Source organism: Nilaparvata lugens, chromosome 6 (assembly GCF_014356525.2).
Source record: "Nilaparvata lugens isolate BPH chromosome 6, ASM1435652v1, whole genome shotgun sequence".
Classification (NCBI taxonomy): Eukaryota; Metazoa; Arthropoda; class Insecta; order Hemiptera; family Delphacidae; genus Nilaparvata; species Nilaparvata lugens.
The window spans coordinates 26,355,942-26,370,010 of NC_052509.1; the positions used below are offsets into that span (position 1 = coordinate 26,355,942).

Below are 14,069 nucleotides of genomic sequence, written 5' to 3' on the forward strand. Positions count from 1 at the left end.
TTAAATTTCACTTCAGTAGTAGAAGTATAGATAGTCTTTATCCATGTAACGTGAACAAAACTATCCTAGGTTGAAGTTCAATAAATTTATGTTTTATTAAACATACTCATTAGTACCTAGAATCAAAGGATTCGATAAGTAAAGATTGCAAGTAGCCCTGTAGAAATTTATTGATAAAAATCATGTTTTAATTTATGTTTCTGGAACCGGAATCGGATGTGTAAGGCTATGTGTATTTCAGTATTTTTCTTCTCATTGAAATTAGAGAGGAAATCAGTTATAACTACATAAAAAATCTTCATAACTAATAAAGCTGTTGTAAATTATTCTAGTTATGAAGTTTTATAGGACGTATTCCTATTTATAAAGTATTTATTTATATATAGAGTAATCTAGAGATTATCGTAGCGAAGCAGCCTTTAGGTGCTCAGTAACCAATAGCAGGAACCATTCAGAATTGTTAAACTATAACTAGCTACTAGAATTATTCTTTTCGTTGCAATTAAGTAAGAGTGATTGTCCAAGAAATAGATTGAAATCGTTCATAAATTTGTTCTTAGAGATGTTTTTATCTATAGGTACCAAAATCTCATTTTGCAGAAATTGAAGCCGGCTAACTAACTCTCTTAGCCGACAATATATCTTTAAAGTATGGTAGCATTAAATTAAATAAGTTCTCATCTATTAATATTTGAGATTCTAATAATAATGTTTACTATATTAATTTGCAGGAGCTGACTAAAAAGAGCGAACGAATCACATCACTTGAAAGAGAGAAAGCTACACTAATACGAGAACTTCTGCAAACAAGGGCCCAAGCACGTCGAATAGAACCCTCGAAAGATGGCAACACATTCGTGTCCAACATTTAGCCGGCCACAGGAAAGCTGGAAGAATGTTTACCATAACCAAACGCTCATCAAGTGCCTGTGCTCAAACGATACGTATTTACACCAGTTTCAATAAGAATTTTTCAATTTCCTGCTGCTCATAATTTGTAGTTAGTGAGGTGTGGCGCGATTGAGGCACTTATTGTGACGTGTGCTAGGTGACACGTGTTCCTTGGGAATCATCCACTAGGAACTGCATACCGCGACGTCAGATACAGAATAATGCCAACTTGTCACGTGCGACACGTGAAACTGTGTAGAGTTGACGATTTGCGGCGATCCATAATAATCATGCAGTTTAAAAGTAACGTGTGCTATCGTGAGTCATCTCGCATGTGCTATGCAACAAGTGTTACAAGTTGCGTGTGGACTAATACTAGTACTATACTAGTACTACTAATTGTAGGTAGCCTATATGGCTACAATGAATAATAATTTTAATATCAGGGATTCAAGAGAAATTTCACTTGCAGAATATGATCTCATGTTGCGGTGTCTTCCATTACTTATCTATTCATTTTTACTTTCCTTGCCCTACTACCATAGGTAAGGAAAGTATTGCTTTCCAAAAAAAATTAAGGTACCCCAATTTTAAGTTTTCTATACGTTTCAAGGTCCCCTGAGTCCAAAAACATGATTTTTGGGTGTTGGTCTGTGTGTGTGTGTGTATGTGTCTGTGAACACGATAACTCCATTCCTAATTAACCGATTGACTTGAAATTTTAAACTTAAGATCCTTATACCATGAGGACCCGACAGTAAAAAATTCAATGAAATTCAATTCAAGATGGTGGAAAAAATGGCGGATAATTACTAAAAAACCATATTTTTTACGGTTTTCTCGAAAACGGCTCGAACAATTTTCTTCAAATTTATACCATGGATAGCTATTTATAAGCCCTATCAACTGACATGAGTCTCATTTTTGGGAAAATTGCAGGAGCTCCGTAATATTTTTGAGAAAAATGGCGGATAATTACTAAAAAACTATGTTTTTCACGGTTTTCTCAAAAACGGCTTTTACGATTTTCTTCAAATTTATACCATGGCTAGCTATTTATAAGCCCTATCAACTGACATGAGTCTCATCTCTGGGAAAATCGCAGGAGCTACGTAATATTCTTGAGAAAAATGGCGGATAATTACTAAAAAATCATGTTTTCCACGATTTTCTCAAAAATGACTTGACTGATCTATTTCAAATTCATACCCTGTATAGTTATTTATCAGCTCTATCAACTGACATGAGTCTTTTTCCTTGGAAACTAATGGGGTCCAACCCATCCTTGAGAAATGGACTTTGTAAACTCCTCTTGCATGAGGTAGGTAGGTAGAGCAGTTTATAAAAAGAATACATAGTCGAGATATTTCATCTGTAGAACAGCTGTTTTGACGACTTTAAAAAAATGACGACTGAAAAAATAATCGAATTTCACAATTTACACAATGGAAAAAGTACTCCAATTATATACACACATATTATACAGAAGTCTGACCGTAGCCTAGTTTCAAATATGAGCAAGGAAAGTTGTGTGAGTGTACCACACCAGATTTTTTAACGAGCGAGTTCCAACTTTCGACTTGATTCGTTGGCAGTTTGTGAGTGTCGATATTCGACAACTTTCCAATGATTTCATCAATCAACTTCAAATTTCTAACACATATTCTTTGAACCATTTATACAGTTCAAGTTCGTTAGCCAACTCACTCCTTCTAGCCCAGTCAATGAAGAATTAATTAAACTCTATGAAAAACAGGGTTTTGTGCAACAATTTAGTGAAAATTAGTTTTCCCGAAAACACCTGTTGATGGTAATCCTATTATATTAAGCGAGCAATTTCTGTATAATTATATTTGGTTAATTATGGCCAACGGATCTCGAAAACGGCTTTAACGATTTTCACGAAATTTGGAACATAGTAGGTTTATGATATAAAAATTCTATTGCACTAGGTCTCATCCCTGGGAAAAAAACGTTGAAGGGCATGAAAAGGATAATAATTATTCATCCTTGGAAAAACAGATGATAATTTCGTCGTCTGTCGATAACAAAAGGTGCGTGTGCCTGTGTGGGAGAGAGACAGAATTATTAAGGTGAAATGAAAAGATATTGTCAATTCCACAGAATTTATTTGAGTCCATGGAGTCCGTGGTCTCAAATGTGGAATTGACAATATCTTTTCATTTCACCTTAATATGAAGAAATTCCACAACATTTCTGTGCAAAGTGTTAATTTTAGACAGAATTATGTTTAGCAGTGTAATCAATCAGCTTATCTCACGAGAAATATTATCTAGAAATTTTCAAAATAATCTGATTCGTTGACATGACATGGTATTTCATTCTAAATTAGAGTATATCATAATTTTCAAAGTTAATCATTATTTACAGTTTTAAGTGATGAGTGTTATTTTGTTATTCAATTTGGTTTGTAAACAATCTAAATTAGAACTTTTCTGTTTTCAAATGTTTGGTATGAAAATTGGACCTGAATTCAATTGTATGGAACGTAAAATACTTATTGGACTATTTATAGAGTATAAATAAAAATTCGGGGAAGAAACAGTTTTGGGCTTTGGCTGTTAGTCCTTCCCCAATCATTTTAAAGAATATTGTGTTCTGTTTATCAATAAATACATAACGAGCGAAGCTCGGTGCCCCGATATTGTTACGTTAATAGGCATCTAGCGCGGAAAAATATACATTGTGCACATGAACTGGACATTTAAGATTATAGGACATCAAAAAGTATGACTTATGATACAACATTTCAAAGGTCTTAAAACGAGCTATAACTCATGTTCGAAACATTTTTTTTCGAAAAACGGAAGCGTAAACTCTCATTTGACGAAATAAAAAATTATAACATAATTTTTTTTTGTTTTCTATAGGATTTTACTTACTTCATGAACAATGGATATATGATCAAATGTTGCATGACATTAACTGTAGGTCTATTCATCCTTAAAAAGATGAAATGAAAGTCAGCTGGATATCTTGATTTGAAGCCGGGATTGATTGTTCTACGAAATCATTGCAGTTTCGAAGTTCGGTGGTTTCGAAGCCCTGAGGGGAAGCGAGCGTGAGACGATTGGGAATTGGGACTGTGCAGTTCCAGGCTATGTAATGTGCTTACAAACACCCTGCTAAACTCCAGCTATCCCCTTTTTTGTTGCGCATCAATGTCCTTATTGACTGGGCTATTTGTCCTTTTTTGAGTATATAACGGCTAACAGGATAACATTGAACATGCATTATGAAAAAAATTGTAGTAATTTATCATTAGAAATCACAAATAAGTTGTCAGCTGGATTATTAATAAATTTCAAGCAATTAATAATTCAATACAACTTGAACTATTCTCTTGAATTTCCACTGCTGATAGAACAGATGTTAGAAAATAAGCGGATTTTTGAGCGAGTTCTCCAGCCCGGGGGCTCACTAATATAATTTAATCAATTTGTATTATTCTCTAGGTGCTACTCTCTTTTTTATTCTATGAAATTGATCGAAATGCTGATTACCAGTTCTTATTTGTAGTGAGAGATGGATTTAACCATTCTTGGCCATTTCATAAGAACAGATTGTGCCGCGGACTTTTGTCTCTTCCACGCCACTTATGGTCCAATTCAAACGGAACAGACGTGGCGCGAGCGTGGCCTAGTCAACTATTCATTTTTCATTCTTATTAGATCATTTCCAGGTGAAATTATATATCATGTTATGATCGAGCCTCTGAGAAAACTTCTGTAAAATTTTTCACGCAACTTTACTCTGTCATGATAATTTGAAATTCACAATAAATTTTATCAAATTCTTCCATGAAATTTAGTGTGTAATGGCTTGACCATTGAAAGTTAATAGTTTACTCATTTGTGAATTTAGTTAGCTTGTTAGTAGATATAGTTTTTAAATTTTTGTTTTATTATAACCGCTTAATTTAACCCTTAACTTTACAATAATTTTAATTGAATTTTCAAGATATTTTTATGATAATAATATGGATCTCTCTTTACTCCTACTTATGATAGTACAAAACTTATTCCTTCAATCATTGTTTATGTTTTTTTGTAATATATTTTTTATAAGTTTACTATTTGTGATGAGCGTTAATCTGAAAAAGTGAAATCCACATACGTTCCATGGCCTCCACTGTTTCTTGTGCTAATTATAACGTTAGTTTAGAGTTAGTTACTATTACATTCCAAACTTTATGGTGCCCTTTATTTTATCATTCCAATTTTTAAATAATAGTTTAAATTATGTTTTCTTATTTCTCTATTTTATGCTCATTTTGAGATAGTTTCAGTCAACTAAGTCAAGTAATGTATGTGCCAAGCTACTAAAACTAATAATCTAAATGTATATTGAATTTTCAAAAATGTTGTATATTATGCTTGAAACCTATGTGAATAATATATTTTTCACAGAAATCCGTCCAGCTTATATTGTATTTAGGTTTTATTATTATATAAATATATCCACTACAATTTTTTCGGATTCTTTTCATTATTCCTATCTCCTTGTTGCTCAGAAATTTTGGATAATCAACTGAAGAAGTATTGATTATTACTTGTAGAAAACACGCTTTCCTAGTGTAAATAAACTCAAAATGTATGGCTTTGTTCAAGAATCCGTCCCATTATAATCAAGAAAACATTAATAATTAACATTATAATTAAGAAGAGACTTAAAAGTGAATTCAACTACCAGAATTTTGCCAGGAGAAGCAAAAAACAAATTTACAAAAATACAATTACGACATTCTCTTTGGATTTTTGGTATCTAATGACTTTTGGAGCTAAATCATAGTTTATAAATAATGGCTTCAATGAAGGATACTTCGAAATTAAACAAAAATATAATGGAAACGCCAATAAAAAATGTGGTTAGCACGTTTTGATAATTTAATAATATAAATTACAAGGCAACAAATCATTTCAACAATTATTATAAATGTAGAAGAACAGGAAATCCTATTATAATAACTGAATTTTAACTGTAAAGTAACATAGGAATATAACAGTAATGTATTTAGTTGATATTATTGATATATTTCGGCCATCATTTTGTTTCCTGAAAATTATAGAATAATTTTGGCTAATGTTGAAAAAAAATAACAACTGGATAGGAATAGGACCAACTTGGAGCAATATTCAAATTACCAAATTAGAATATAATATTCAATTTAGACCACATTACTTTTGAAATTGAATTAAACCGAAAAAATAAACAGAATAATTGAAAAAAGAGGAAAACTTCAATTCCTTATTGCATAGCAGTCTAAATAAAACAAAACTCTCAGTTGCTACTCAGAGAACCTTAATATTTTATATAATGCCTTTAATACATTTTCAAGAAAAAACAACATTAAAGATGAACAGTTATGATTACCGTATACTGTATACGGTAACACTTAATACTGTAGTCGTATCTTTAATAAAACATACACTATTGATCGAATAAAAACATGTCTACAAAAATAACATTGATCAACATATTGCTTTGTTCTTGTAACTCATATCTCTTCTTATTGCCATTAAACAAGTAAGTTGAAGAATTCATACAGTCTTTTATATACGAGGCTTTTATATTAGAGAACTGAACTCATTATATTCGAGTGAATTTATAAATAACTATTTTGAAGAATTAAGATGAAGACATACCAAAATTAGATGTCTAATCCATAGGTATTAATATTGATGTTTTATTTGCATTTAATACGGCTGAATTTTTTGAAGGAACAAAGGTCATTGCTGAATCGCAAACTTTACGTTTGCAATTATAATAATTAACTGCAACAGAGTACTGTGTACTCGTAGATTTCTACAATTTTTACAGCCGATTAAAATATAAATATTAGTATTATAATTATACATAATATATTTCTGTTCAGTCATAAAATAATTTACATTATATTGTAATCAGGAACAATCATATTATTGTAATCATAATTAAAAGTAAATTGAATTAGCAGTTATTTTTAAACCCTAATAGTTATAGTAAAATATTATTTTAATAAATCAGTATTAAAATTTAATAGTATGAAATAATTATATCAATAACTTTATCAACATGTTGAACACAAAATAACTGAAACAAACCAATTCATAAAATTGTAATTTGGCTATTATGTATTTAACCGATACGAATAGACATACTGTAGGCCTACTATAATTATCAATTTATCATTGATTAGTGTGAATAAAGGAAAAATGAAATGATTTCAATAGGCCTTACTTGATTTCATAAAACAAGTGATTCTATCACTAACATTAGAACCATTTTAATAAATATACAATATGTTCACATTACTGATAATGGACATATTTTTTATACACATAGACTTAGTACGTATCAACTTTACACTCATTACACTGTACAATGAAAAAATTACATAACATATCATTTCCATTTCCCATCAACAATTTCAAAGGTTCAACACATTTCAAGATTTTCAGTGAGACAACAAGAAATAAAATGGTTGATTACATTGTTTCAATCAATATCACAGTCCATATAAATATATAAAATCACCATTTCTAAATTGACGTAGAATAACAATAATAGTTTCCAGCTAATTAATAATAGTTTATAGAAATACTAAATGCATGTTCAGGAGAAAACTTGCACCACTAAGATATCAGGGTCAATAATATGAGCTATAATATCAATTATGATTGTTATAACAATAAAGAGTGGAGCAGTGAAACAGACTATTTTGGAATTACCGCCATTTTATTTTTTTCCGAAATAGACTGCATTCACATATCCATTCTATAATAATGTACAGTAATTCGAAAGTAACTTAAATTATACTGTACAATTACTAGAAAATAGACCTAGTAGAAATAAAGAAATTAAAATAGAATAATGTTGAGAAGATCAAAATACTGACATTCACTTTAATATAATATATCCATTTTTGATAATTACAATGGATTTGAACTTAAATATGTAATTGGAAGGTCAAGAATGTACAAAATTTTACTACTGCTTGCATAATAATCAACAAATAATAAAATGTTGGTTTTTGAGGGGCAGTATAACGTAAAAAATTTATTTTGAAAATGAGGATACTAAAATTAAAATAAGAAAACCAAACATAAATTATCGTAAATAAGATGAAAAAAATACTTTCCTTTAAATATTGAAGATATTTAAAATCTTGTAAATGAACAATAATTGAGATCAACTCATGGTATGTATTGAAAGAAAAATGAGCTTTTATGTCAGAGTATTCTCTAAGGAAAAGTGAAGGAGGCAATAATTAGGTTGTACTAAAAATAGAATAGAGAGCGAACAATTAGAAATAAACGTTGAGAAATGAAACACGACATTATTTGATTTTCAACTAAGAACAAAAATAAAGATTAGAATTGAGGCTTCATTGCATTACCAAACATTGTGATGAAATATTCAAATTATCACGGATAAGTCTGTAAATTTACTTCTCCTATAACAGTTGTCTACAGCTATATAAAACTTGCTTACAACTCTTAACATAACTTCTATGATAAATTGTGCGCTTTATGAGGGGAATTCTAATATCCATTTAAGATTGAAAATACTGTGATGTGAAAATAATATACGTTAGAATCATAAAATAAGAAACAATTCTCATGATTAGAAAGGGTTAAAACATGTTATCCAAAATTATTGCTAGTCTTGTTTAAAACCAATTATTGAATTTGAGCAAATCTCTCTGACGAGCGTAATCAATTTAATGATTCATCTATAGTTTGTATAAATCAAGTTGACACTAGACCCTCCGAAGAAATATCAGCGTTGTCAAATTGTGTGAAATTTGGACATTCTCAAATTTCTAATTTAACCACACAATTGTATGTAGAATATCCAGATATTCTAGTAGTGCTAAGTTTCAGGGTTGAAGTGTTAATAGAAAGTTATATTTTTTGATGAATTTAAACATCGCGAAAATATGTTTGTCTTTTGAATACACTCTTCTCATGTTCGTCAATGCCGGGAAAATTCAAGCAGAAAACATTAAATTTTCGACATGTAAGAAATGTTTTTGTTTCAAAAGATAAGTTGGTGGTTAAAGGGATAAAGTTGCTCAGAAGTAATTGACATTTTTTCCAATTGTCAAAATCAGTAGGAAGAACATAGTTTGACCACTCAGGAGCATCAAAGTCAAGGATAGCGGTTGAATGGTATGGCACCATATGCTTTCAATAGCTGGGACCAACAAAAAACAGATTGCTTGAAAGCGACGGCAAACTATGAATATATACAGTGAAAATGACAACCTTGCCTCGAATAATCCAAGCAGTGTTGCATGGGAGCCTTTATCATTGCAACCATCTGCGTGCAGTTGAAATATTTCAGTCAAATATCTTGTAAATTGCCAGCTTTAGCATACAATTTAGGACACAATGAATACCATGCAGCCGCTTTCCTAACTTTAAAATTACTGAGTGGTTAAAATACGTTCTTCTACTTTTTACAATTGAAAAAATAATTTCAATTATTTCTCAGCCACTTTCTGGCTTTCACCATCTACTTTCATTTTGCAACAAAAAGTAGCATGTCAAAAATGTCATGTTTTCTACTCGACATTGACGAACATGAACATTGAAAATTGACAATGAGTCGGATGAAAATTATCTAGATACCAATAGAAAGGGGACTTTATTTCTATTATTAGTAATTCTGAGAAGATTGATATTCAACAGAAAAACATTATTTTGCGATGTTTTCTTTTTCATTAAAAAATTGAATTCCCTTTTAACCCTTCAACTCTGAAACTTTTTTAGCACAACTGAAATATTGGAGATGATAGGTACTCTACATACAATTCTGTGGCTAAATTAGAAATTTGAGACAAGTCCCAATTTCACACAATTTGGCAACGCTGCAATTTCTTCGGATGTAAGACCAAGTCTCAACTTATTTTACACATACTATAAAACAAGTGATGTGTGTGACTTTATATTTACAGCTAATTAAATCATAATAGTTACTTTATTTTTAAGTGAACTCAATGAAAGCCAATATAATTTCACAACAAGCAGTCTTAATGTAATATCAACAGAACGGGAAGGAACTGAGCCGAATATCAATGCGAAAAACTTCAAACATTTCGAAAATATAAATTAATAGATATGGGTATTTTTCAGTAAAGCTTGAAAAAATTTAATTGCTAATAATGTAATTGCATTAATTAATAGAACTAAAGCACCAAGTCGAATATTCTACTATGACATTTTCTGACCGCGAAAATACTATTGATGATAATTAGATACATTCACATAAGGAAAATCAAAATATTTCAACTGGAATAAAGCTTTTGTCCATAGATAGATTTACAAAAAATAAAGAATGAAACTATGATAAGAATTTAACAAACAGTTTTATTTGCATCGTATGCCGCATCCACATGTTGGCCCAATGACGACCAGTGCCAGTGTTTGGGTGGGTGGTTTGCCAACGCTGGCCTTCATTGGCACTGGTCACATTGCAGGCTGGGCCAGCGAATGGGCCAACATGTAGACATGGGACTAGGCAGTACACTAAAATGAGAACATCTTTGAAAGAACAGACTACGGAACAGACTAACTTGGGACAGTTTCACACCTTCACTCCCTTATCAATTTATCAACTTAAAATGAAGTAATCCAACAGAACATATGAACAATGATTTCACGGTAATTGGCTTTTGTGCAACTGACCCTTTGATTATATATATTATATGCTGAGGCAATGAGTTGGAAATTTGTTCGGTTTCGCCGTACAGTATTAACACTTTTTTACACGACGGAATTTCGAGTTTCGAGAAAATAATAGAATTATTAAAATATGAATATATTTTCTAATTCAGTTTTATCTGCTGTTTCAAAACTGACTGAATCAATATTTTTGTTAACACTTCTTTCAAACTTTTTTATTTTCTTAGTTCAGGCTAGTAGCAAATTTACTATTTATTTAACACAATTCATTGATTGGGGAAGTACCAATATTGAGAAGCGACACAACGTGACCCGAGTCTGCTAGATATACATATATGATTATATTATAATGCTCACAGGTGCTTGCTTCGTCTCAATGTGAATATTATGATATAATCATATGTATATCTAGCAGACTCGGGTCGCAATATGCGTCTAGCCTTATGAAAAACATATATTTGATCCAGGACAAAAGGCTTAATAGCTTTAAAAATGTATTTTTTACAGGACCAGTAATGAATCAATCAATAAATTTCCGTTTTAAACGGTTTGGATGCCTCTATGATTTGTATGCGTACAAAATGCTTTACTAAGGCTGGCCACTATCGGCAGGACCTGCATGATAGACATGTCATCTTACATTGTGGTGTCATCACAGCAAAAGGCTTCGAGTAAAAGTTTTTGAGGTTAGGTTTTTTGAATCTCCGATTTATTGTTGTTTATTCTTCTTATGCTTTATTTGAGATTAAATTATTTTTCTATCATTACAATATATAATTTTCCAGTGGTTTATTTTATGTTAGAAGCATCTCGCTGATGACAAAACATGCATGATGAACATAATGTCTTACAGTTAGTGGCCAGGCTAATAGGTGGCTATTGATAGGACCAGTATTATATCGAATAGAATATTTTGTTTTATACAATTTCCATCATAATAATTTAATGGAAAGGAATGTACACTATAATACAATGTCTAATATCGCTGATATAGTATGAAACATCACTCTTTGGCTTATCTATGCTGTACAAAGTTATGTTAATGGACAAACACCTTGGAAGAAAGACAGTTCTGAAAGTTCAAGCTGTCTATATAATCGAACTTTTTTTGTCTTTTAAATTGTTAATAGACAACGACTATAGAGAAAGGGAAGACAACAATTATGAAAGAAAGGGTATGGATGATATCAGTAGGTTATTATATCAGTATGGATGAAGGGATTGTTTTAGTTGTTATTAACAACTACTTCTTATTGGACAAATATCTTACTATGGATAAAGTGGTTTATGGATATTTTAAATATTTATCAACAAATTTTTATTCATCGACTAATGGAAGAAGCGGGTGTTCTGATAGTTTGGGTTGTCTATCATCAAGAATTTCAACATTCACAGATTGAAGTATACACACTGAGGTAAGGTTACATAGAGTGTTACTGGAACATTATCATTCCTATGGCAGATGATCCGGCCCCGGCTTGGCTATGATCAAATGTCTTGATCGAGCTTGGTGAAACGTTGTCTATTAACTTTTCACAAAATTACATAATTTAAATGTTTATTAACATTTACAAATTAATTACTATAAGGAAGTTAGTAGACCACAAATGTTTATTTTTCAACAGACACATTTATGTTGAAAGACAGACACTAAGGAAGAAAGGTGATTCGCTAACCTGGGCCTGTGTTAATCGAACATTGTCCGATAGGCACTGCAAGGACAAACTATTGAAAATAGTTTGTTTTAGTCATTGACTAACAACAGAATTTAGAAACGTACAAATGAATAGACAAAGCGGATGGATTGGGCCTGTTTTAATCGAACTTAGTCCAGTTGGCCTGTCCGGTGGCGGCGGACGTGCGCTGAACGGACAAACTGTTGAAGTCAAGGCCGTACTCTCGTAGCAAATCAGAGTCGTCGCCGGTTGCGACTGCGGTGGCCTCGGGCTGGAAGTAGGGGTAGAGCGGATTGGCGAGGCTGAGCGGCGGCTGCGTGGGGGGCGAAGCGGGGCTGGACGGCGGCGAGTCCTGCACTCGCAGCAGAGGGTCAAACGGATCTTCAACACTGGGCGTCGAGTCTAGGCGGATCAGGTTGTGTTCAGCCTTGCCACACAACAAACATCAAGATAAGTTACAATGGCAGGGTTCCAATGGCAACAACACAACAAGTATTCGCTAAACTTATCTCTGTACATCTTGTATGTTCACAAGATCAACATGGTGAACATTACAATTTATTACTCTGCGATTGAACAAAATGAAAAACCTCCCAAACGTCTAAAGCTGGGTTTTCCTTTGTGCGTGAATGCCGTCGTCGACCACGACAGGGAGAGAATCTTAGATTGGATAGATTTCAATTTGTCTACATAACCTAAAAGATTATGTTCAATCATGTTTTAATGGGACAGGTTGAGGTTATAATTTGTATACTTTTAAATGGCAATATGTTGATATTATTAGAAATGTTTAATTCTTTAATAATAAAGACAAATAATGAAAAGTTATTTGATCAGCTGTTTTAGCACACTTGAAATTTGGACAGTATGAATGTCAAGAATGCTTGCTGTCGTCGACTGCGGAAATTTACGCATAAAGGAAAACGTACCTTTACAAGTAGTACTAGTACAATAAAGGCAGTTGCAGTAAAAGTAGTACAGTAATATCTATTTCTCCTGGACCTGAGCCCAGGCCTCCTATCCTAGGCCAACTACTCTTCATGTTGTATATTAATTTCTGATGTACATTTAGCGGTATCTGAAGGAGTCCACTTTACACTATATGCTGATGACACAACTCTACTTTTCTCGGATGAAATTGTGAATAATTTCGGAATAGACAAGAACATCTCCACCAATGCTGTTGTTCAGTATTTCAATGAAATCTGCTTATTGAATGAGAGAAGCGAATTCTATGTTTCAAATCAATCGGCGTTTGTTTGTACCGCAGTTACAGTCGCATTAATGGTCTGATTTGGATAAAATTTGGTATACAAGTACATTGAAACAAGGCGCAGAAACGTATTTAGATTTTTAAGTTCATGTCCGTTTCAAGATGGCGAAATTTCACCTTAAAAATCAACCTAACTTTTCAATACTTTATCGGATCAGGTTCAAATTGGGCTCATTCTTCTCAGCGCTTCAAAGCGGTATTATTTCATGTATCACATGTTCAAAATTTTAAAATTGTTGCAATTCGAATTATTTTTCCAAGTTTCCCAATCCAAGTTTCAGATTTTCTATCTCTTTAACCGTGCATCATAGCTCAATGGAGTAAAGAACTTTTATTTCTCAGCGAAAAAAATGATGGATTTATAAAAATGTCTTTTTTCAAGTCTACGGAAAGCCAAACTATCCACTTCAAATCTGCCGCTACTCTTCCTCAATTATGTATTGGAGAGGATGAAATCAAATGCACGGACAATTGAAGAAATTGAAGAATATTCCACTCAAATAAATATTATTTAGAAACGTTTAGAGTAATTTTGGTAAA

The 14,069-nt window shown here is 32.1% G+C and overlaps 2 protein-coding genes across 4 annotated transcripts in view; one reads left to right on the plus strand and one right to left on the minus strand.

Moving 5' to 3' along the window:
* LOC111055890 (suppressor APC domain-containing protein 2) overlaps window positions 1-1,774 on the plus strand; it is a 42,107-nt gene extending 40,333 nt beyond the window's left edge. For 2 of the 3 annotated variants that reach the window (XM_039430561.1, XM_039430560.1), the window contains exon 8: window positions 732-1,465. In XM_039430561.1, the coding sequence (XP_039286495.1) occupies window positions 732-872 (141 nt within the window). In that variant the 3' untranslated portion in view covers window positions 873-1,465. Of the gene's footprint in view, window positions 1-731 lie in introns of all 3 variants that reach the window. The other variant, XM_039430559.1, reaches the window with a different exon arrangement.
* A 4,487-nt stretch (window positions 1,775-6,261) lies between these two features.
* The window catches only part of LOC111055892 (DENN domain-containing protein 1A), a 54,880-nt gene continuing 47,072 nt past the window's right edge, over window positions 6,262-14,069 (minus strand). The window contains exon 14 of the mRNA XM_022343200.2: window positions 6,262-12,683. Within this exon, the coding sequence (XP_022198892.2) occupies window positions 12,396-12,683 (288 nt within the window). The 3' untranslated portion in view covers window positions 6,262-12,395. The remainder of the gene's footprint in view (window positions 12,684-14,069) is intronic.